At 38.5% G+C, this 22,999-nt stretch overlaps 6 protein-coding genes across 6 annotated transcripts in view; 3 read left to right on the top strand and 3 right to left on the bottom strand.

The window, feature by feature from the left end:
- The window catches only part of LOC107191891, a 79,120-nt gene extending 73,966 nt beyond the window's left edge, over positions 1-5,154 (top strand). The window contains exon 2 of the mRNA XM_015581033.1: positions 3,096-5,154. Within this exon, the coding sequence (XP_015436519.1) occupies positions 3,211-5,154 (1,944 nt within the window). The 5' untranslated portion in view covers positions 3,096-3,210. The remainder of the gene's footprint in view (positions 1-3,095) is intronic.
- Positions 5,155-8,691: 3,537 nt separating this feature from the next.
- Positions 8,692-9,360, bottom strand: LOC107191979. The gene has a single exon (XM_015581135.1). The coding sequence runs from the start codon at positions 9,348-9,350 to the stop codon at positions 8,898-8,900; it is 453 nt and encodes a 150-aa protein (XP_015436621.1). The 5' UTR covers positions 9,351-9,360; the 3' UTR covers positions 8,692-8,897.
- A 2,834-nt stretch (positions 9,361-12,194) lies between these two features.
- LOC107191965 (rRNA methyltransferase 2, mitochondrial) lies at positions 12,195-13,663 on the bottom strand. Its single transcript, XM_015581119.1, has one exon. It carries the CDS (start codon positions 13,459-13,461, stop codon positions 12,703-12,705), a length of 759 nt encoding a protein of 252 aa, XP_015436605.1. The 5' UTR covers positions 13,462-13,663; the 3' UTR covers positions 12,195-12,702.
- A 236-nt stretch (positions 13,664-13,899) lies between these two features.
- LOC107191890 (WD repeat domain phosphoinositide-interacting protein 3) lies at positions 13,900-16,276 on the top strand. Its single transcript, XM_015581032.1, has 7 exons — positions 13,900-13,966; positions 14,115-14,147; positions 14,709-14,882; positions 14,954-15,211; positions 15,286-15,487; positions 15,564-15,787; positions 16,161-16,276. The coding sequence occupies exons 1-7, from the start codon at positions 13,900-13,902 to the stop codon at positions 16,265-16,267; spliced, it is 1,065 nt and encodes a 354-aa protein (XP_015436518.1). The 3' UTR covers positions 16,268-16,276.
- Positions 16,277-17,796: 1,520 nt separating this feature from the next.
- On the bottom strand, positions 17,797-19,743 carry LOC107191976. The gene is made up of 6 exons (XM_015581131.1): positions 19,694-19,743; positions 19,266-19,390; positions 18,994-19,168; positions 18,783-18,868; positions 18,582-18,717; positions 17,797-18,029 (listed from the first exon to the last, which is right to left on the bottom strand). Exons 2-6 carry the CDS (start codon positions 19,344-19,346, stop codon positions 17,839-17,841), a joined length of 669 nt encoding a protein of 222 aa, XP_015436617.1. The 5' UTR covers positions 19,347-19,390; positions 19,694-19,743; the 3' UTR covers positions 17,797-17,838.
- A 1,316-nt stretch (positions 19,744-21,059) lies between these two features.
- LOC107191889 (UPF0193 protein EVG1-like) lies at positions 21,060-22,377 on the top strand. Its single transcript, XM_015581031.1, has 5 exons — positions 21,060-21,156; positions 21,573-21,706; positions 21,772-21,868; positions 21,948-22,091; positions 22,157-22,377. Exons 1-5 carry the CDS (start codon positions 21,060-21,062, stop codon positions 22,375-22,377), a joined length of 693 nt encoding a protein of 230 aa, XP_015436517.1.
- Positions 22,378-22,999: the final 622 nt, after the last annotated feature.

Genomic DNA, 22,999 nt, shown 5'->3' with positions numbered 1-22,999 from the left:
AAAAATTTATTGTTACTATATTGACTCGGGCATTTTAATAAAAGTTACTGAGACGCCTTTATAAAAAGTTGGAGCATTTAATAATAACAATTAGTTAATAAAAATTGTTTAATTCTAGACGGTAAACATTTTTTTCACTATTACTTTGACAAATTCTCGAAACAATATATTTACAAAGAATAGAAGCAATAAAAATGGGATAGCAGAATAGTATCTTCTCGTTTCGCATTTGTATGTATTTCTTATGAAGTAAAAGTTCCATGAATCGTATAAACTATAAACAAACATAAGCAAATAAATTACAATTGAATTCAGTGCCATTATGTCAGTATCGTACAAATGTTCTCCAGGAACATGCAATGAAATCATATTTGTAGATCGCAGGGCAAACGATTGGCTCCTTTCATAAGCTGACCTTTTCGGCTCTACTTTGTTTTAATGCTTGGTTCCATTGCAACTTTCAATACCAATACTGCCCTCCTTAGCTCAAGTGCCCTAATTAACGTTTTCAAACATCCGAGAAAAATGAGATTTTATAATTTTCTTTGTGATGTACTTGTTTAAAATAGAACACTTCAATATAGGAATTTATCATTTTTAAATTTTTTTACACAACTTAAGCACAAATAAGTGAAGCATAAAGAACTTAAACATAATACTTACCATCGTCATTATTATTATTAGAAACTATTAACGATTTTCAAAAAGCAAGGCGATTGGCTTCAATTTCGCAATCAAAAAGAAAACTTGGAAACTTAGAAACCACATAACCAATTAGATGTTAGGAAAGCATAAACTAGTAAAATCATCTGAAAAGCACTTAGGACAAATAAATTAGACTGTTTCTAGAGCTCTACAAAGCATATAAGACATTCCAATTTTAACTAAAAAGTGAAGAATATACGAAGCAATATTTCAAAAAATCTTGAAAAACAATCACTTCTTTGATTGGATATTTTAACTAAGGGGAGCAGAATAGAACTATGTAATAGAAAATCCCCAAACACAATATTTTCGATTACAAAACGATTTTCCTAGTACAATTTAGACACGTGCTTCACGTGATTGGTGAAAAGAAGCGAAATAGGGAAACAGAAATGTTCAGCCAGCGGTCGTGAAACTGTATTTCAGTCACGAAACTCCTGGGCGTCATCCCACGTTCCTCTCGCCTGTTCTTCAAGGTGTTGATGCCTGACACGTCCGTGAGACCGAATCCTCGTGTATTTATACGGCCTATTCACGAAGTAGACATAATCGTGGCGTGGCTGGATAACGGTAAAAACAGATCGGCGTGCATTCACTTTTCCCCGTTCCCGTGGCAGCGTGTCCAGCTCGAATGCATATACGCGCAGCAACAGCAGACGGAGATCGCCGCCGGCGGGCATGCAATACCTTTTAAACTGACCAGTCATTGATCCACCCAGTCGCCGTGTACAAATAACTCTAATGGAATTACCCTTTCCTTTCAGTGTTACGCTCCGAGGACGAAACCGATTTTCCTCGATTCGCTCTCGATTTTCGACCGAATACGGCTCCGCGAGAAAATCGAGCGAACGCAACGGCTCGTTCGTGTGCCAACCTCGGTACCTATTTCGAAATTCAACGTGTACCTAGTGAAATATCCCGGAAATAAATAGAAATATATAAACTGTAATTTAACTTTGAATGATTTTTTATTGTCAAATGACAATTTTTATTCGGGAGTAACTCGCTGGTTTTCTTCTATTTGTTTAGAGCCAAGTTGTCTTTGATACGTAATATCATAACCTGAATCGAAAGATGATTAGTTTAAAAGAGTAAAATTAGTAAACACTAGTGAGAACATGGGGTAGAATATTATACAATGTTGAGAAACTGAAGTTAAAATTTCTTTTAGACTAATCATTTCTCGACCCAAGTACTAAATTATGGGTCGAATAATGTATGGAAAAATAGTTATATTTAAAAAAAATAGAAGTGGCCTTGAAATCTTCGAAACGTCTCCATTTTCGGAGAAGACAAATGCTCCACGCGATGCATCACTGGAAATTAATATTTCCTAATAAAATTTAGTTCTATTTTCTACCGTTTTGTATTCAAGTTTTAAAAGGATTATAAAGATATTTATACTAATTGTGTACGAACGAAATTGTCTGAAATATTGGGAGTAAAAGGTTTCGAGAATTTTGAACAAGTCAGGTTTCAATTTAAGTAACAAGACGTTGCTTCCTCGTGCCTTCCACATTCCTTTTTTCCGTACGTCTCAGATTTATTATCATACGGTAGCATCTGGCGCTTATTAACCACGGTCCACTGAGATTTCGAGCAGTTTCTCGCAGGAAACGCTAATTCGTTAAATATGTTTCTGGAATGTACAGATGGCATCTAAGCAAATGGCGTCTATTAAGGCTGAAAAGTAGGCTACCGTCCGCGACCGAAGATGATTCAATGCTTGAGTGAAAGCCCTAACAACCGAAGCTGAATGCAAACGTTGTGACATGAAATACTTCCTTTCTCAATTGAAATTCCCCGAAGTACTTTGAACGCAACTTTGAACTGTTTCACCAATTCAAGTAGTTTAATGAAATTGAGTTCACATAACTTACGTGCACTAGAGAGCAGGGTTTAGGAAGATTCTATATCTTACGCATATCACAGAAAGAAGCATTGTTCTCTTATAACTGAAACATGGTGAACCCTTTAGAAGGTGCTATTATACAGAACGGAATACAAACCTTAAAAGAAATAAAAAAGATAACAAACAGTAGATGATCCTATTTTCGTTTGGAAACACTTCAACCCTCTAGTCAGTTCGATCCAAAATTAAATTTGTTGTTCTTATAGAAATTTGGAAGTTAAATTGACACCGTAGTACTAAAGATATTGCCTCGATATAACTTCTGCAGCCCAATTTAATTCAAGCAATATTAATACAACGGGTGTCTTGAACAGTACACAAAGATTCTTTCATCGCACAAAGTACCTAACCGTAAAATCCTAAAGCAGAACGTTCATTATTAAAAGCATCATGATTTAATATCCTGCCTTTAATCTTCACCTCGTCGTCGCCTATAACATGTATAATCATGGACACAATCTTCTCTTTTTGTTTTCAGACGTTTCCGATGCGTCGAGCCTCGAGAGGAAGGTGACGAGCAGGTTTCAGACGAGAATCTTCAAGATACCTCGAACGAATCCCGCAAGAAACGCCGCGTCCAATAAGAATTGAAAATGGTGACGATAAGCCAGCGGCGACGAAGGCATCCTCGATGGAGGATGCTTTTCACCGTCGTCATATTCGCTGGTCTGGTCAGGCATTGCGAGTTAACGTCCGCGAAAAGGTTAACCGACATCGGTTCATTCTCCTCGTCGTCAACGTTATCGCGAGGCTCCGCCGAAACGAGGTCCCAGGACGTGGGTTCGCCGAACGATCTCGCCTGGCAGGCCTGGCTCCTTGTGGATTCTCAATCGGGATCGCATTCTGGCTTGGATTCGGCGAGTTTTCTCCGACGAATAACACCGAAAAGCGTCTTCATTGCCCCTGCGTTGCCAGCTTTGCCGCCCTGTGCGGATGGCTATCGGGCGGACACAATGGGCAGATGCGTGAAAAACGTGAATATTGATCAGGAAGCTCACATCGTGTTCCTGCTCGAGCAATTGAACAGTCGATACAGGCCTCGAGGTGACTCGTCGAACAACAATCACAAGAAATCCAATGGACCGCTGCAGCTGAACATTCCTCTGCTAGGCAACACGAACTCTCAGTCGTCGAAACTGGACCACGAAGACACCAGGGACTCGATAAAAATCCCTGTGGTGATACCACCTCGCGAAAACTCCAGGGACCCGATAAAAATCCCTGTGGTAATACCACCTCGCGAAGACATCAGGGACACGATAAATATCCCTGTGGTGATACCACCTCGCGAAAACACCAGGGACTCGATAAAAATCCCTGTGGTCATACCACCTCGCGAAATCACCAGGGACTCGATAAAAATCCCAATGCTGATACCACCTCGCGAAATCACCAGGGACTCGATAAAAATCCCAATGGTGATACCACCTCGCGAAGACACCAGAGACTCGATAAAAATCCCTGTGGTGATACCATCTTACGAAGACACCAGGGACTCGATAGAAATTCCTGTGGTGATACCACCTTACGAAGATACCAAGGATTCGATAGAAATCCCTGTGGTGACAACACCTCGCGGAGACATCAGGGACTCTACAGAAATCCCTGTGGTGATACCACCTCGCGAAGATATCAGGAACTCGATAAAAATCCCTGTGGTGATACCATCTCGCGAAGACATTAGGGACTCTATAAAAATCCCTGTGGTGATACCACCTCGCGAAGACACCAGGGACTCGATAAAAATCCCTGTGGTGATACCATCTTACGAAGACACCAGGGACTCGATAGAAATCCCTGTGGTAATACCACCTCGCGAAGACACCAATTTGAAGGTAGAGGAACAGCCATTTGAGTCTATCATCGCTGCAACTGACCCACCGAAGAACAGTACTAAGTCAAACGACGACGAGACCAAGGACGAGATCATCTCTACTTCTGCAGACCTAGATGCCTTCTCGTCGAACGAAGACGACGAGGATATCCTGTCGAGGTACGACGAAGTGGTTCCTGTAGCTGAATTCCCTGTTGATGATTCGAATGAGACCAATTTTTCAGAAGTGGTCGACTATAAGATTCCCATCGATCTGAAAACACTGCTGAATATATCGAACCTGAAGGCGATCAACATCACCGACGACGCAGCCGTGTGGAAAAACGACTCGCAGTTCCTGAACTCGACGGAAGCGACCCCTATGCTGATCCTTCTTCCGTCGACGTCGACGAATTCGGTGGTCGTCCCGAGCGTAGAGGATCTCCAGACGGACAACGAGACGAGCTATCGGACGAGCGTACGGCAGGACAACGTGACGGGGAACGTTACCGATACAGAAACTATCGGTGAGATCGTTCCAGAAACTACACTCCCGAACCAAGTGCTCGATGTACCACAGATCGTGGTAGACAAAATCGAGCGCAACGACACGCAAAATGGAAACTCGTCCGAAGTTCGGAACTCGAGTGTGCACGGGTCACAAGCACAGGTAGCGATGGGTAATCGTGTCGCTTGTGCCGGTTTGAGCCGTGAGCCGGCCTGAAGCCGGCTGGAATCCCCGTGCCAGCCTAATTAAAGCTGGCGACGAGTCACCATCATAGGCAGGAACTCCGGGCCTTGACGAGTCGAGATGTTATCCCATACCCCTACAAGCCTCCGTCGCCCGACGTTCGAGTTACAGTGTAAACACACAGAATAGATCACGCATGAATAAGAATTTAAACTTTTGCTCTATTCAATGGACTTTATCAAAAATGTTATGAATTCATCGAGGAGATTTTTTTTTCCTCGTGAAAATAAGTCCAAACACGACATAATTCGGAGTATTTTCAGTATTACTTGTGTAGTTCGATTCGCAACAGTAAGGAAAAGGTGGCATAATTAATCATAGTTTTGCCTTTCTGTTGTAGTAAAAGTAATTGTTTATTTTACTTATATCTGATCATTTGCATACAAATTTTTAGTATTGTTGCTGTATTTGAACTTGCTGCCATTCGTGCGTTGTTTTACTATGCTGATATAATATTAGATGTTTGAGACAACTGAGAATCGCGATCTGATGTGATGTCCCATTTATTCCTTGGAACTAAATTATTTTGTTGCTGGTGAAAAGTGGCTGCAAGGATCTTACATTTGATTGTATATGTAATTATTTATTTATGTAATTATGCAATGCCATTTTTTATTTTAACCACAGTCAAATAAAGTATCCGGAATTATTCGTTAAGAATGTTTTGAATTTTTCAATCTTTTGGAGACAATGGAAAAATTGGAGACAATTCTGTAGAAGGTGCCTTGGTATTTGCAATGTATGAGAGATTTTTTCACAATTTTTGCAAGTCTCTGAACAGAGAAATACAATTTTTATGCATACGTTATATCGCGATACAAATTGTATGTAATTAAATATAATCTGATTTATATCAGGTTTGGGCTTATTTTCATCAGGAGAATCTCCTACATTAATTTATAACATTTTTAACCCTTTGCACTCCGCACGATTTTGGACGTTGGCTATCAGCTACTCAGCGCCACTTTACAGCAGAAACAAACATTTACAAACCCTCGTATAACTTATTATAATTTTAGAACTAAGTAACGTATTATAATGATATTGGACTGATATCAATTGGCTGAGATCGAGGAATGTTTATTTGTAAAAAAATCAATATTTTATTGTTTATAATTTTGCAGAGTATGATAAATTTTAAAACACTCCCCAATATGCATTGCGGGCTGGTTGGTGCATGTTTGACAATAATAATTTGTTTGTCGCCTGCCACCAGATGTTTTCCTGTTAGAACATACTATACAGTCTCGTTTTCTTCGTCCCACATCTGGAATATGTAATTTATTATCTAATCTATTGTCCGCAGAAGGTGTGGATGGGCGCGTTCTTGACACACGAAAATCGCCCCTCAATTGGTCAATTAGTGTTTTGACAAACTTGTGGTGTGTCATTGGCGTTTCATTAGTTGTTTGTTTTGAGATGCGATATATGATGTATGAGTTTATCACACACATTTCCAACCCCCAAAAAAATAGTTTTCTCCACCATTTCAACGATTTACGGAGGAAACAATACGTCGAAGCGTATTGATCCGCACGATCCACACCACCCATATTTTCCTCCAGATTTAGACTTGTTTATTTATAAATATAAATCACACTATACAGTGCGTGCTATGTTCGCATACCGACCTTTCTTCTACAAGCTCCCCTTATCGCTCTTTTCAAGTGGTTTCGAGAAGTGCTCGGACCGTCGTGAGCACGCGTCTCATATTCTTGTCTAACACAAAACCCGCCGCCATTTCTTGTATATATCTGTTAGTAATCTTACGATATTATGATGCGATTTCTTGTGCCATTTCAAGAGAAAACTTCAGGGAAACATGCATGTCTCGAAAAGTTGCGCGGAAATAACTCAATTCGCCGTAATCACTAATAAACTTGAATGTCCCCTGAGAGGGGACATCCGAGTGATATGCTAGAATTACGATGTCCCCTGAGAGGGGACAGCGGAGTGCAAAGGGTTAAGAAAGTACACTGAAAGGAGTAAAAGTTTAAATCTTAATTCGTGCGTGATTTATTTTACGTGTTTACACTGTAGCCCGAAGATCGGTTGCCAGCGGGTTATAGGGTATCAGATAACATCACTACTCGCCGAGGCTTGGCTGGGCAAAGCCTTGAGTCTCCGCTGACCTCATAAAGCTGTCATTCCAGCTCGCTCAAGCGATCGAGCCGAGCCAGGATGATCGTTGGCTCGAGCCGGCTTGAGCCGCTTGGCTCGAAAACCCATCACTACATACATATAGATATACATATGCATACATACAAGGAGGACCATATACATGGATACATGTATGTATATGTATATATACAATGAGTTTACCAAAATCGTTTTGCAAGTTACCGAATTAGGCCTGAACAGAGACGCGTTTACATGGCTGATAGCGCAAGGTGTAATACATACACAATTATATCCGAAGAATATCACTAGAAATGTACCATCGTATCTCGCGATCACGAAGCATGGTTAATTCACAATTCAAAGACTCTCAGCACGATTTCCGTCTTTCCTATTCCCCAGACAAACGAAACGGGTCTGCCTCCATTATCCCAAAGACCATGGGCCCATTAATTCTTGAACGCAGCTTCGTCAAAGTCCTTTAATAAGATTACGCAACGGGGCTACGATTTTCTCACACCATGTCCCCTGTCTCTTTTATCACTCCCCCTCCTAAGTACTATATGCGATCGATCGAAAGGCCCCCCGTCTATCGATTCTCTCGGGCGACGTACGAATCCCTCGGCTGGCACCGCGAATCGCTAGCCGGCACAAGAGTTCACGACTCTTTAATTCATTTGGCACAGTTCCACAGTCTCTAGGCGTTTCCCATCGGGAGCAACGAGAGGCGTGTAAACGCGCGCGGAACTACGTAAAAATCTTCTCGGCGACACTCCATTATCCACCGACAGGTGTCCCCGATATATCGACACGAGCGGCCCCGTTTGAGGTTCGTCCCCGCGAGCAATTTCGAGACGGCCCCTCGAGAGGGCGACACCTCCGAGAAACGGTTTACTGTTCTGCGGTTTCACGTGGCCGAATCCCTCATCAGCAGCATCGCCGGTCCAGAAGGAGATCGGTGGTTGTCTCTGCCTTTGGCCGCGGGACGTGGTTTCCACCTGTTGACTGGAGGACGCCTGTTGTCGCGACACCGTTCTCCACGCGGACAGTCCCCGATGGAAGGGTTTCTGATGGCCGAACACGCTGCTCTTCGTGCTGGCATGCGGTACGTCGTCCGGCGGATAGGTGGCTCTCTCCTTGTAATCCTGACTGTGTATACTGTTCACTTCTTCCGAGGAAAATGTTATCGGTTGCTCGACATAGGCGGGATAGTGTCGGTTCTCTTGGGTGGGTTTCAGATTCAGCGTTTCCGGCTCGAAGGTTCTGAAGGAAATCGAGACTTTGGATTTCTTTAGGAATTCAGTCTTTTTGATGTCGGGCGATTGCTCATCGATCATGTGGATCTTGGTGATGGGATCTTCTTCCGCGTACTGGTCGTGAAACCCGGGGTCGTATAAAAGGGATTCGGAAGAAGTTGGTGAAGCTTCCAGTTCGTCGCTCTTGAGATCCTCCATTGGTTATGATACGGTTCTCTCCTGATCGGCTTGTAGTCTTCCGTGGACATTAATGGACACTGCACCGTGGACGTTCTGGGGGGAGAAGACCACCTCTGGTTCTGTGTTCGATTCCTTTTCCAATGCGAACAGTTCCTTCAAGTATTAATCGGGCCTCTCGGTGTTAACCATGTGATTAGTATCGGGTGTCTTTGGGCTGTTCCGCACTCTATCCGTGGTTACGTCCAGAAGTGTCGTTTCCAGGATCATCTCGCCGTTAATGCTAATTTTGCTCGACACATTGCTACCAGCCTCATCCTTCTCCTCTCTCTGCGCGGTCCTGGACTCGTTAAAGTGCATCGTGGCGTCATTCAGCAAATCGTCCATCGACGTTTCGTTCATCTTCGTCTCGTCTGCAGCAGTGTCTATCTGTTTTCGATGTTTATTCCGGAATCGTTTGATGGCTCTCAGAAGTATCGCCATTCCTGTCTCTCCATGCTTCAGAATTTCACCGCCCTCCGTCTCCGACGATTCCTCCTCCGGCAGGTCCGTGCTCTCCGCGTAATCCTCCGTCTCCTCTTCGTCGTCGTAGAAAGACTCGACAACCTCCTGTGACATGTATGTGTACTCCCCGTACAATTTTTTCTAAAAACAAACACTTAGCTGTTCGTCACTTTTTGATCGAAGAAACACGTGTAGGCCTAATTTACCGATTAAGAGTCTTTTGTTTTACAAATAAGATTGATAGTATTAATGGCGTGAATATCCTCGAGCTTCTGGTGTAAAGACTAAGATCACACGCTTCGTTTTCTGACGCAACTTAATATGATATACTATACAGAGTAGCAGCGATAGTGGAAAGCCGTACTAAAATAATGATTGGAACAATAGATTCCGTTCCAAAAACACTATGTTGATACATATATATTTCGTGTTGCGCGTTCTTTGCTTCGTGTGGCCTTAGTCATGTGATCGACAATCCAAAATGCTTTTTTCTTTTTAATGGAATTGTACTTTTAGATTTAATACTTGAATGTAAGGAAATTATTTAACGAAATTCGGTACCTTTATTAGAGGCTTTCGTATGTCTAAGACGGTATTATGTTAATAAGGAAAAAGTCGAAACTATTTTAAGCAGAGAAAGTGATAAACCACCGGATTAAAAAGAGTTGCGTAATTATCCCTGTTCAAATTCGGCCGACAGCTGGACACCGCAAGGAAAGCTTTCTAAAGCCAGGGTGTGTACAGGACGTTTCAAAATCACTGATACAAATTTCCTTTCTCAGTTTGTGAACGAAGCAATTGTGTATATATTATTAATTTCTTATTTCTGTACTCCAATCAGTACAACGATCCATTTTATTGACTGAAAATGTCACTAAATATTACAATCGGACTGTAATAAACAAGGAACTAGTGGTTTGCAAATTAAACAACTGAATCTTTTAAACATTTTCGTTCCTTCCAATAACTTTTATTTATCACTTAAGTCGTGAAAGCGGAATTTTAACTGATACCGCAAAATTTACAAACTTCGTACTTCAAAATTCAGAAAAAACATCTGATATATATGGATGTACCAATTTAATTTTTTTAATTATGTACACTTCCAATTATTGCCTCCGCTAACGTTACTAAAATTCACCTAAAACCTGCGACTAAACACTACAGCAAAACGAGCAGATCCATGCTTACTAGATCTATTTTCGTAATTTTCGAAAACAAAAGTACTTCTACGAGATGCGTATTAGTTGTTTAATCTAGGCCCGTTCGGCGACGTAAAAGTAGTAGGAAAGTGAATATCGAGATTCGGATCCCAGAGACAAATTTTGTATATCTTTTGGAACATTATATGTACCATATAAAGGATTTAGATACTCCAAAAATGGTAGGTGTTACGTGCCTGTAAGGCGAAAAAAACACTTTAAGCGGTTTATACCCTATTAGGGTATCACTTTCTCTTAGTGTCCCAATGATTCTTGCTGTTGATACCTAAACAATTTATAATCCAAAATTCATTGGAGCAGTGTCGCAACCTTTTCCTTGAAAACGTATCTCCACGGCTCCGAACAATTTTTCCGGCGTAACAACGAAACCGAACTGTACACCGCGCCCGTTGCACGTGAGGCGAAATATAAGTTAACAAAGGACTTGCTCAAAATCACATTACTTTGCAGTGTTCTTACTCCGTATGCGTCACGATTCAAACATCTCGCGGCACGCAGCCAGAGGAATACTTTCGGAGTATATATTGCGCTGTTATACACGTATACATACATCGACAAATGGAACCAACTGTTATGGAAACAATAGAACCGTAAGACGATCGTAATGCTCGCGGTTAATCATTTAAAGTCCGTGCGTAAAGCGTCTGCGCGCAATAAGAAACTAATATTGAGCACCGATAAAAAAAGTCATGGATCATCACTGCCGAACTTGAAACCCGTGTCCGATCAGAAGCGGTATTGTTCTCGCGATAATCATCCAATAATAAATAAAAATCAGAGGGATTTTATAATAGCAGGCGAATCTGTATAGCGGAATTGGTTAGGATTTCGCGCATCGCAGCCCTCGATCGAATATTAAGAAAGATATCACCTTGAGAATAATCTGTGTGTGTGTGTGTGTGTGTGTGTGTGTGTGTGTGTGTTTTTAGGTTCGTACACGCGGAATCTGGGTTCACGGACTCGCGAAAAACGTACTTGTGACCCCGGTATATCGGATCAGACTGATTTTAGCGGTATTGCTTTATTTGTAGAAATTTAAATCGCAATTCGTCGCGTAAAGTCTGGAGAGGTATGCTGGTCCTCTATGCGGCAACGAAATATTACAAATAAGAATTACAAAATCTCATCACTGTGAAACATTAGAGATAACGAATGAAGAAAACAATCGTGTTTTGTTAATTGCCAAATCTTTATGCACACGAATCTAATAATTTTTCGGAACGCTACGTTCTCTCAGACACGTACAATTTCGAATATTTTATACCACTCCGGCGTAATCGAGGCCAAGCATATACTCTCGATTGTATAACAAAAGCACGTATCTATATAGTATGGATGTTTTCGATGTGCGAGCCAATCATTGTTCTACGTACAGACTCCTCTCTATTATCGTCTGATTTGTTGTACACGATTATTGTCCAGGCATTAACCTGAAACGCTTTTGTTGCCAAGGCTCGGGCTTTGGGCAAAAAACGAATTTACGAAGATCTGAAGCATTTCTCCCTATAAAATTATTGAATTCGGGACGATAATCGAGAGGAGTCTGTAATTCGAAAGTAACGATCAGAACAGTCAGAATCTATCATCTTCCCTATCGTCAGTGTTTACAGCTATCGTCTTCGATCGTTTTATTTTCTCCGAGACGCGCGTGAAAACACTCTTCGGCGCGAATTTACGAAATAATCCGTGAAATACAGAGAATCGAGATCCATGAAAACGCGTTAATCACTCTCCGGATTTTAGTCGAAATGTAATTTCCTACGTGGTGATCTATTCACGTATAATTCAGAAATGAAATTACGAATCTGACATCGCGGCCAGTAATTTCAATTGCTCTGCGTACGCTTCGATGTGGTGTGTAATCTCTGTTTCTCATCTACTGAATGTTAAACCCGTGTACATATTAATTTTATTAAAAGAGAATTGTATATACAAGCGTAATTAAGAAACGTCATCGGCGTCTTAACGTGTATTAATTGTAACTGTATTAAATATTATTGTATTATTTATAGCTAAAATATATTGATGTATATTATATTTGTCGTGTTGTGTAGGAGTCTTGTTAGATCGCAAATGGAAGAAGTTCACAGAATCACTCGATCGTCAGTCTTATACCGAAATGTTTGCGCTTTGTTATTATTTACACAATCTGTCCAGGCATGATACGCGACTGCGTTACAAACCATTTTACTCATTAAACATTTTTTATTGTACATAATTTTAATTGTTAATGAAACTGCATGTTACATTGTACCATCGGCTGTATTTTTTACTCCTCTGAATCCCCTGGCTAGGAAAAACTTCTCCGTCGATTCATCTCTTGTTGCCTGAGGTCTTACACTTTTAACGGTTTTGTAAAACCTTAATAAATCTTTCTCCAGTTGCTGAGACATTCCTCCTTCCCATACTTTACAAAGCAACGTTCCATCTATTCGTGTGACTTGCAAGGCAAACTTCATAGCAGCATACGCAAGTTTTATTATATTATCATGATCTAAGTTTCTTACACCGCACGCATTAGGTGCCATATCTGACAAAACTACATCAGCTTTTTGACCATTTAACATGTTCAACAGTTCACTTTGAGATGCAACATTTGTAAAGTCCATTTTACTTAATATACTTGCACCTTGGATGGGATGGATTGACAGCTTATCTATTGCCACTACCTTTCCAATAAGATCGTCAGTCTTCCCATCTGCATTTGTTTCCTTGACCGCAACCTGTGTCCAACTGCCAGGTGCAGCACCACAGTCGATCACAACTTGTCCAGGACTAAGTATCTTGAATCTTTCATTTATTTCCACTAACTTGAAAGCACTTCTGCATCTATAGTTTTCTTGTTTTGCCATTTCTACATAAGGATCTTTTATCTGTCTTGTAAGCCATAACTGGGAACTGTGCTTTTTCCCTTTCAAATTTTGTGGCGTTTGTCGGAATAATGTAGCGCAAGCATGTAACTTCCTTATTATTAAAGAATTCCTATGATACAAACCTTTCATATTTCGTTATAAATATAACCTAAAAACAGTTGTCCATGAAAAAAGATCCAAACGTCGAATTATGTATATACACACTGACAGAGAGTGACTGTATTTATAGTTCCATCGTCGTTATAGCTGATTATTGTTGAAAAGAGTCAATACAAATAAATTGGTATCTAAATGAATTCACAAGACAGAATTCGATCACAAATACATACTTTCTTCTTTTGAGCAATTGCGCGTGAGGTGCGTTCTGCTTCTATTTAGTGTCAGCTGATTAAAACAGTCGAATACGCATGCGTGTATACCCTACGATGGTAGCGGAACTTCGTAGTTACTGGTAGTTACGGTAGTTACGAAAAGTATCTCGTGCTGTTTGCCGGTGAAAATGTGATAGAATTCCACAAGTAAACGATTGTTCGAGCGAATGTTGCGGTCAAAGAAATAATTTATACAATGAACCTAACCACGGGGAATCCTCACGGGAATGGCTTACTCTATGCTGGTTTCAATCAGGATCAAGGTATGTGACCGAGTGTGCTACATTTGACAGTCCGGTCACGTACTGTCAAATTTATTTTTTTTCTTCTAACCTCTGCGTCTAATGCTTCTGTCACAAATTTATCATTATTTTATTATTTTATATGACTAATATCGGTTTGATATCGCAGAACCTGTTTTGCTGAGGCGGTACTCTTTAGAAAGTAATTGAAATCTGAAATATTAGCATCGTTCTTTAGTTTCTAACCTTAATCGTAATCTTATTTTCGTGAATATTTGATAATAATCTATGTATACGAAACTTATCACGATAAATTGTTTTGAAATAATCTGTGTTATCTGTTGTCTGGTTACAAATTCAATCACTCTTATAATTATGAAAATGAATTATTAAGCAGTGCATGTCCTATTTATCTCATGTTATCTGCTGAAAGTAATTTTGTATTTCATACATTAAAGTAAATAAATGTACTCGATGTAATACAGATTCTATTCAGGTTATTAGTAATTTCATTTTTGATACCCTCATTCTTTCTTGTACATGTATTGTGCGATATGTTGCTGCTATATAAGGAATTTAAAGATAATTCTGTTTATCCAATTGTAATGGTTTATCTCCTTAGTTTTCTCTGTGTTTGCACTAATGCGTACATTGAATAAGAAATATTCAAATAATGTATGACAATCACGAAGAAAGAAGATAAATACATAATGCACAAGTAGATAACAATATCATTATTACTTGTATAATTTTCCACTTATAGGATGTTTTGCTTGTGGCATGGAAAATGGCTTCAGAGTATATAATTGTGATCCTTTAAAGGAAAAGGCACGTCATTTCAGTGATGGAGGTCTGGGTTATGTGGAAATGCTATTTAGGTGTAACTATTTAGCACTAGTTGGCAGTGGAGTAAAGCCAATGTATCCAACCAATAAAGGTACAGCTTTGAGTACTTTTGATGCTTTTAGTATGCAAGAAAGATAAATTATTTATCTTATATATTTGCAGTTATGATATGGGATGACCTGAAGAAATCTCCAGCGATTACTTTAGAATTTAATGCTCCTGTAAAGGGTGTTAAACTGAGAAGAGATAGAATAGTAGTCATTTTAGAAGGTGTTATAAAAGTTTATACATTCACACAAAATCCTCAACAGCTACATGTCTTTGAGACTAATCCAAACCCTAGAGGATTATGTGTACTGTGCCCAAATAGTAGTAATTCCTTACTTGCTTTCCCAGGTAGAAAAAATGGACACGTGCAAGGTAAACTTTTAAATAGAAAACCCTTATCAGATTTGTACTTTCACTATATGTAATAACTTCTTTCCTTGTTACAGTCATAGATTTGGCTAATACAGAAAAGCAGCCTTTAAACATAGAAGCACATGAAACACCTTTGTCTTGTATAGCTTTAAACTTACAAGGTACCAGATTGGCTACTGCTTCAGAAAAAGGTACCTTGATTAGAGTATTCGAAACACAAAGTGGAAATATGATTAATGAATTGAGGAGAGGGGTTAATCATGCGAACATTTATTGGTAGGTAAAAATAGAATAACCTAAAAAGTTATTTTATTATCGAAATAATTCACTGATTAAACTGATGTAATTTCAGCATAAATTTTAATCATGATTCTACTTGGCTGTGTGTAGCGAGCGATCACGGAACTGTACATGTTTTTGCCGTAGAAGATCAAAAATTGAATCGTCAATCTAGTTTAGCATCTGCCACTTTCCTACCAAAATATTTCAGTTCAAGTTGGAGCTTTTGTAAATTTCAAGTTCCAGGTGGCCCGCAATGTATGTGTGCATTTGGGACTGATAACAATAGTATTATAGGTTAGTAATAGCAACGTAAACGCCGGTATCCACTTGTTGCGTATTCCCGTATCGTGTCATCTCGACGTATCATCCAGTGATACGATACTGTGCAACGATGTGTGATTTTTTCCCGTATCCACACTAACTCGACCGAATGCTGTATCATTCTTTGGATATGACGGCGAGAAACCGAGAAATGATCGATCGAACCTGTTGCGTATCTTTGTATCAAGTTTTGATATTTAACGGTGCAACGCTTCCCCGTCCTCACTGATACATAACGGCGATACGATACGAGGATACGTAACAAATGGATACCGACCTTAACAAGCTGCTGCTAATAACACATTAATTCATGTCATTTGAAATTATAATTGATATTATCTTACAGTAATATGTGCAGATGGTAGTTACTACAAGTTTGTCTTCAATAACAAAGGCGAATGCACGAGAGACGTTTATGCACAGTTCCTTGAATTATCTGATGATAAAATGTGATCAGAGAACACAGAAGAGGTAAACTGCTAAATGAAATGAATTTGACACATTTGTATGTTTTGTGATTTTCTTTGTTTTATATATTGGTTGTTACACAAATGACTGGAGATATATTTTTAATACATTGATTTTAGTATTCATATGGATATGAATAAGAGTAGTCATGTGGGAAGTGAGAACTATTATATTCGAGATCGTACTCTATTTAATAGAGGACCAAATGAAGAGTACTACTACTTATTGGTGATATGTGCACTGTGTGTGAATTATAAACGGAAAATGAAAAAAAAAAGAGAAACTTTATGAAACACTAGAATGTGTTATTGACTTGTTATGTGGGCCTATTGTTGGAATACCGACTTATAGAACCACAAATTCTTGAATGTTACACTTGAGAAAAGGAACTCAATATTTAAAACACCGTTTGATGTGTCCATGTCATGAATATATTCGTTACATTTAAATTACTGAGTTTGTAGCTAAAATTAATACACCATATCATAACGGAGGTATTGTATGCAAAAAACGCAGCCATTTTAGTAGTTCATGTACCCTTCATGTTTCAACTTATGTATTTTTCTCGTGTTCATTTCATAAAGCTCTAACTACTTCGTTAATTCTCATAAAAAATATATCATGCTTGACTACCTTTCATATCAACTGTAAATAAGTTTTCAAAATAACATACAAATATATACTTTGGTTAACTGCCACACGTGACAGTGATTAACCAATTGAATCACGAGACGTATATAACGTAATAGAATTTTATAATCTTTATTTTTATGATTTCCGTACATTTAATATAGAGATACACAAAACAGAGATACATTCAGTTGTTAGTACTGAAATATTACCACAAAAATATGAAGGTTGTAGTTTCACGAAACAGTTGGGATTGAATTATAAAATAAAATTACGAGACGAAACTCTGTATCTATTTATAATAAAATGTCGAATTATCTGTTGCAAGCGATTTATTCCGTTTTTTTTCGTTTTTCTTTTTATCGTTTGAAATGATTGTATGAATTCCCGTGAAATCTTAGAACGCTCTAGCAATTAAGATTCAGTCTTACACAAGGAGAATGTGCCATTTGGCTATACGAAATTTTCAATTAAAACGTTCAGACGATTGTGCAGTGTCGTTGTGAATTTAAATGATTTCAGGTTAATCCGCGGCAATAACCCAACTGAATAGTATATTACGGTATATGCGTCGCCGCATTTCGATATGCAGTTTCGTTATTACAGATTTAAAAATTAAACTGTAAGTCTGTGCGTTGTCGTCCAGAGTATAGTATGCAAAGTATTCGTTATTAAACAACGCGAATCGTGAACGAGTATTTGTGAGATGCACGAGCAAGAAATAACACGCGTAATACATGAAGCAAGCAATTTGTACTGAAGATCGTATTTGAGCTTTGTAAACCGAAAAGTCTTTGTTGTGTTTTACACATACAGCGTTTTGCCAACATGAAATTATTTTCATTTCATCGTCTTGACGCTTTTTCGTTCGTCATTCTCGACAACGTGGCTACGTCTACACCCATCGCAGTGTATTTATTATATCCTTAAACCTCGAACGGCTTGTTCGCGCGTGGCTGAACGGTTTTCGCTTTCTGTACGACTGGCGGCAGGGGCTTTTTCTTCACACCATGAAGAATGTGTGTTAGTCCTATCTTCGTCTCAAGGCTCTTATAAGTACTGTAGACCACGAACCACAGGTAGGAGCATATGATTACGAGAAACAGAACGATTATACCTGAAAAAATATGACATTTTTTAGTAACGAATTACGATGTAACGCACCAAGTAAGAAATTTACATGTAACGCTTTTTGTGCACGAGTACCTGAACGAATATTATAATCTGAAGTTCGTGAAATATTTTTTTAGCGGCATACAATTTTATTATACGGACAATGACTAAGCTAAAAATTTTTGTGTTTTTAAATTTTAACTGTATAGTAATATTTTTTGGTGCACTTTCATATATCTGTCGAAGCATGCCTTTCAACTTCAATAAAAAGCCATTTTTATCCAGCTTTTGTCACTTTTTGACTAATGAACATTCAAGTTAAATGGTTCTTGTGTTACTTATATGGAATCGTGAATGTAAAACGAAGGGAATGCAGAATTTAGGTATGCAGAGAATACACATTGGATTCTTTAGAAATTCTGTACGCCATTTTGTAAATAGTACGAATTTTTCGTGCAGGCAGCAACGAAAATTGTTCGCGTTACTTGTAATATTAATGGCCAGATATTTTTAAATGTAAATATATTATCAATAATATTGTTATCTATAGACGTACGTTCACAAATGTCCGACTTGCCGCCCAGGGTAGCGATAAAGGGGCAATCCTGTTCTACTAAGAACAAGGAAATCGTCAACGCTGATATTACAGTCATCATGACCATCATCCACGGCGCCATGAAGTGACGATTGTTCTACCGGAATAAATTACGCTTGTTTTTATCACGTAAATATTCATTTCTACGTAAAATTTCATTACCGTTAATGCTCCGTATAGGAGCAAAATCGTAGAATTAAAATGTATCAGTGTGATGACTAATCCGCAATACATCGAGTAAACCGTTTCTGGAACAGACGTTCGTTAAAAATTCTGCTTCTAATGAGAACACGCGAAAAGAAGAATTCATATGTAAAGTAACAAGTAGGTTTAACAATTTCTTAATCCTAGTTGTGTATAATTCTATAAGCACCGGTTGCGTTGTGATGCGCCATATCCATTTTCTTTGTATTAAGGTAATTAGACGATATATCTTCCAGGGCTTCCCTCTCGAGAGCATCTTCTGTATCTCTCACCACCATCTCTCGAATTCCCATCGCGTGGGCCAATGCCAGTACGAAAAATATCATACTGAATCCTGATGTGAACTGCATCAGAAAAATGTCTCAAATCAGTTCCAACAAATCAACAATTCCCGTGGTTATATCGTGTCATAACGACATCTCGACGTTCTGTTATATTTACCAATTGAAAGACAGCTATCAAAACTGTCCCCTGTTTCAAATTGAAATAATGCAAGAAATTCTTCAACAGTCCCACTTTCATCTTGCTCGTCCTTTGTGAACGGGACTTTCAATAGAATATTATTCCTGAAATATTGGAAACGCTTTGCTCGTCAACAATAAAACGATCTACATTTCGGGTAGTTGCATTCTAAAGAATCACAATAAAAGCATCGTAAAATCGTTCTACGAGCTCGCGGTTAATTATTACAACCCCCGACAGAAAATTCAGGCAAAGTGTAACGTATGGGGGAGTCGCTGGCGTCGCTCTGGCCAGAGTCACGATAACAACAACACCTGAACGAATAGCGTTTGTTGTCAGAAATGCAGTCGGCCTAGATATTCACCGTGTTCGAAGGGAAAGCGAGCAATCCATGTCGTTGTACTCACCCCGCGGAAAAAAAAGGAGCAGAGAATATCGTTGTAACGTGTGGCCTCACAGAATCAATAAAAACTTTCACTGTTCCTTGCTGATCGAAAGGAACGATTTGATTGTCGGACGATGTGTCGGGCGCGCGAAACGGGACGAAATGAGAGGGATGATCGTGTCACAATTCCACGGATCTGACCGACTTTAACGCGCAAAACGCGACTTCACTTCGTTCTGGGGGTAGGAACGCAACCCCTAACACTGGGATTGCATGACATGCGCACCACGGCGATCCACTGCCGCATCCTTCAAGGTGTATCCGTTCCCAATTGATCCATTGATTGTCGCCGACAAAACATTTGAGACCGACCACGCACCGTGTGCGTTTTACACGATTTATTCGATGCAACTGGTGGCGCACCGACCTCGACATAATTTAATTATAAGAGCTTGTTGCTTCCAGGAATCGTCTTGTAATTAGATCTAAACCTAAGACGTGTTTCGCCCACCTCTAGATCCGTATTATGAGCAAAATCATGTGAATATTTCATTTTGGATAAACTAATTTTGTATTTATACAAACATGTAAAAATATATGGGTGCTCTGCGAACCTAATGTTTAATTGTTAAGCTCATGAATTTTCCCTATGAATATGAGTGTACTAGGGATAAGTATGAAGACTTTAAATGTTAAATAATTATAAATTATTATTATTTAACTGTTACTGTTCTTGGTATGATATTGTTATTAATTGTTTATCACCCAGTTTTTCTTTAATTCTATTATTACTATTCGCTATGGAAGTATAAATTTTGCTGTTATTATAATAAAACAATAGCGCCCGTCCGTTATTTAAATTCGATTTTTCTTTCATCAATCATAAAATCCATCATAGTTAAATAATTTTATTATTTTTATCTACTTTCAAATGTACTTCATTTATTTTGTACTTATAACTTTCTGAAGTGAAACTTATCATTTCTGTAACGAAAGTTTCGAACCTTCAAGAAGCTATTTTACCGTCTAATATTAAAAACGAGCATACATAAAAATTAATATGCTCGAATTTTTCCAATTTTAGTACGTAATATAGTGGTGTTTTCCAAAGGACATTTAATTAATTTGTGACATTTTAATAATATCCCTTGTTAGTGACAATGTGGGCGAACTTTGAGTCATAGTTTGAAAGTTGGTTCGATCGAGTTCAATCATCTTGAAAGTAGTCATGGAAACGCGGCGCGAACTTCGGTGTTTGTTTGTGTCGCGGGTAACAAGGCGCAAATAACAGCTTTTAATTTCTCACGACTTGTGACAGTTCGGTGACAGCTATTAAACAATGTGGATGTGTTGACGTGTTCGAAAACGATCTTTGCAAAAGGTTATAAATGGATCGAAGGTATTCAAGGGTTGAGATGGGGGCGGGCGCGTTTCATCATCCGCCAAGAGCGAAATACAGCGAAGAAACGAAAAATTTGATCAAACGTAAGCGAAATTTTTATAAATTCTTTTTACGTAATATTCCTAAAGTATTAAGTCCTATTTTTTTCTTATTTTCTTCATATTTAATTTCAATATTTTCTTAATTTAAGTTATGAATTAGAAAGAAACTTGCGACCTTTACACAAAATCTTCATTTAAGTTTTCGAAAATGCAAGTTTTTAACACTCATACTGTAATGTATGTTAGATTATTATCAATATAAACGATAAGACGCACTACTGTTAAACAAATTTGTGCCTAAATTAGTGCAAGAGACGAAATCATATTGACAGTACTTTATTAGCTGTATTTTTTAACTGATTTTACTATTTTCTTATAAAGTAGTTTATGGTTTATTTCTGTGTTCCAACAAATTTTTGCACTATTTAAATACACATTTTATGGGCTTTTTATTCTAGTTTTAATGGAAGAGTCTAAGGTGACTATGATGCAAAGGAAATTAATTCAGAATGCTGTCGACAGAGGCGAATCGTTACCCCTTTCTTTGGAAAAATCGAATGCGAAAGTAAACAAGCAAAATACGGAGTACCAGGTAGAATTTTTAATCTGTTTGCAGAAGTAATTATATATTATTTTTATAATAAATGACCGTATTAGGTAATGATGCCTACTGTTTGGAAAAAACGGAGTCAAGACGCGATTGTTAAAAGTGGAGCGTACGAGAGGGAACAATTTAGGAGGCTAGCTCCCTTACGTAAGAATATGTATCTACTATTTTAAATTCAGTTTTGTGAAACGATCAGTCTACAAGTTTTTTACTGTTCCAAATTCAGCAAACAAAGAGAAACAAAAACGTCATTTGGCGTGTATGATGGCGTACGGAAAAGATATGCCGGAAACCCCACGCGATCCGAAAGTTCTTCACAGAATGAGACGAGAACCACGTCAACCAGACAATGGCGATCCAATTGACGAGTGTAAGAATTCAAATGTAATTCACATATTTTATTTTTATATTAAATACACTTCTTTTGTTCCCTAGTGGTACGAGGTATAAAAGAAAGAATGGAATTTTTAAGCGATATGGAGTGTCTTGGAATGGAAAAGAAGTATCGACCGATTATACATCAGGAAATAGCACATAAGCTACGATTGATCGAATCGATTGACAAACAAAAGTCGAAGAATATTCGGAAAGAGATAAGAGATTTTGAAAAACCATTGCCAAAGCCACTTCCATTAGGTGAACTGGATGGTAATTAACGATTTTTATCGTATACTTCCTCATTCCGGTATCAAAAAATTTTTCATGTACTATTTTCAATCAGATTTAATAAACTATACGAGTACGTGACCGGCACAGAAGTGTTATTGAATACTTCCGTTATGTTTAATAAAATTTTCTGCTTACTTTCAAGAATTACATAACTTTCAACAGATTTGCAACATTAATTCCGCAAGATACAAAAATATATTTCCTTGATAGGTTACGTTCATAACTATATAAATAAGCTCATAAAATAATTGAATACTAATTTATCTATACGTTCTAAAGATGAAATAAATATTATAGAGAATTTTTTCACTTTCATATTTTTATTATGATCTACAAAGTCGTTTCAAGAGCAACATTTAATAATTATAACCCGAGTAACACGATTAATCGTGTTACAATGTGTACAAAGTGTCTGATAACCTGTACGTAACACGAAACCCCATAGATACGAATTTCCCGCGTTCCCCTCGACTCGTGTATTTTAAGTGGCACGTGCGAGAGGGCGCATGCGCGGCGGGAGAAATAAGAACGGCCGGTCGGAGAAATCGTGTTAGTCTTCAGTGTTCCGCCACACGGCGATGGCGTGTGTCAGTGGTTTCGCGGTGTTGT

The sequence above is a fragment of the Dufourea novaeangliae genome, unplaced genomic scaffold (assembly GCF_001272555.1).
Source record: "Dufourea novaeangliae isolate 0120121106 unplaced genomic scaffold, ASM127255v1 scaffold248, whole genome shotgun sequence".
NCBI lineage: Eukaryota > Metazoa > Arthropoda > Insecta > Hymenoptera > Halictidae > Dufourea > Dufourea novaeangliae.
This window is presented reverse-complemented; position numbering and strand designations above follow the sequence as displayed.

What these genes read in the sequence shown, in the direction of transcription:
- LOC107191976 (XM_015581131.1), bottom strand. Translation starts at nt 19,346, where the DNA reads ATGAAAGTGGGACTGTTGAAGAATTTCTTGCATTATTTCAATTTGAAA. An exon ending in TGATAGCTGTCTTTCAATTG is followed by an intron (nt 19,169 to 19,265) that starts GTAAATATAACA and finishes TTTCTGATGCAG; the next exon opens with TTCACATCAGGATTCAGTAT. An exon ending in CAAGTCGGACATTTGTGAAC is followed by an intron (nt 18,030 to 18,581) that starts GTACGTCTATAG and finishes ATATTTTTTCAG; the next exon opens with GTATAATCGTTCTGTTTCTC.
- LOC107191979 (XM_015581135.1), bottom strand. Translation starts at nt 9,350, where the DNA reads ATGTCACAGGAGGTTGTCGAGTCTTTCTACGACGACGAAGAGGAGACG.
- LOC107191965 (XM_015581119.1), bottom strand. Translation starts at nt 13,461, where the DNA reads ATGAAAGGTTTGTATCATAGGAATTCTTTAATAATAAGGAAGTTACAT.
- LOC107191890 (XM_015581032.1), top strand. Translation starts at nt 13,900, where the DNA reads ATGAACCTAACCACGGGGAATCCTCACGGGAATGGCTTACTCTATGCT. An exon ending in TGGTTTCAATCAGGATCAAG is followed by an intron (nt 13,967 to 14,114) that starts GTATGTGACCGA and finishes TTGATATCGCAG; the next exon opens with AACCTGTTTTGCTGAGGCGG. An exon ending in AATGTATCCAACCAATAAAG is followed by an intron (nt 14,883 to 14,953) that starts GTACAGCTTTGA and finishes ATATATTTGCAG; the next exon opens with TTATGATATGGGATGACCTG.
- LOC107191889 (XM_015581031.1), top strand. Translation starts at nt 21,060, where the DNA reads ATGGATCGAAGGTATTCAAGGGTTGAGATGGGGGCGGGCGCGTTTCAT. An exon ending in AACGAAAAATTTGATCAAAC is followed by an intron (nt 21,157 to 21,572) that starts GTAAGCGAAATT and finishes TTTTTATTCTAG; the next exon opens with TTTTAATGGAAGAGTCTAAG. An exon ending in TGGCGATCCAATTGACGAGT is followed by an intron (nt 22,092 to 22,156) that starts GTAAGAATTCAA and finishes TTTGTTCCCTAG; the next exon opens with TGGTACGAGGTATAAAAGAA.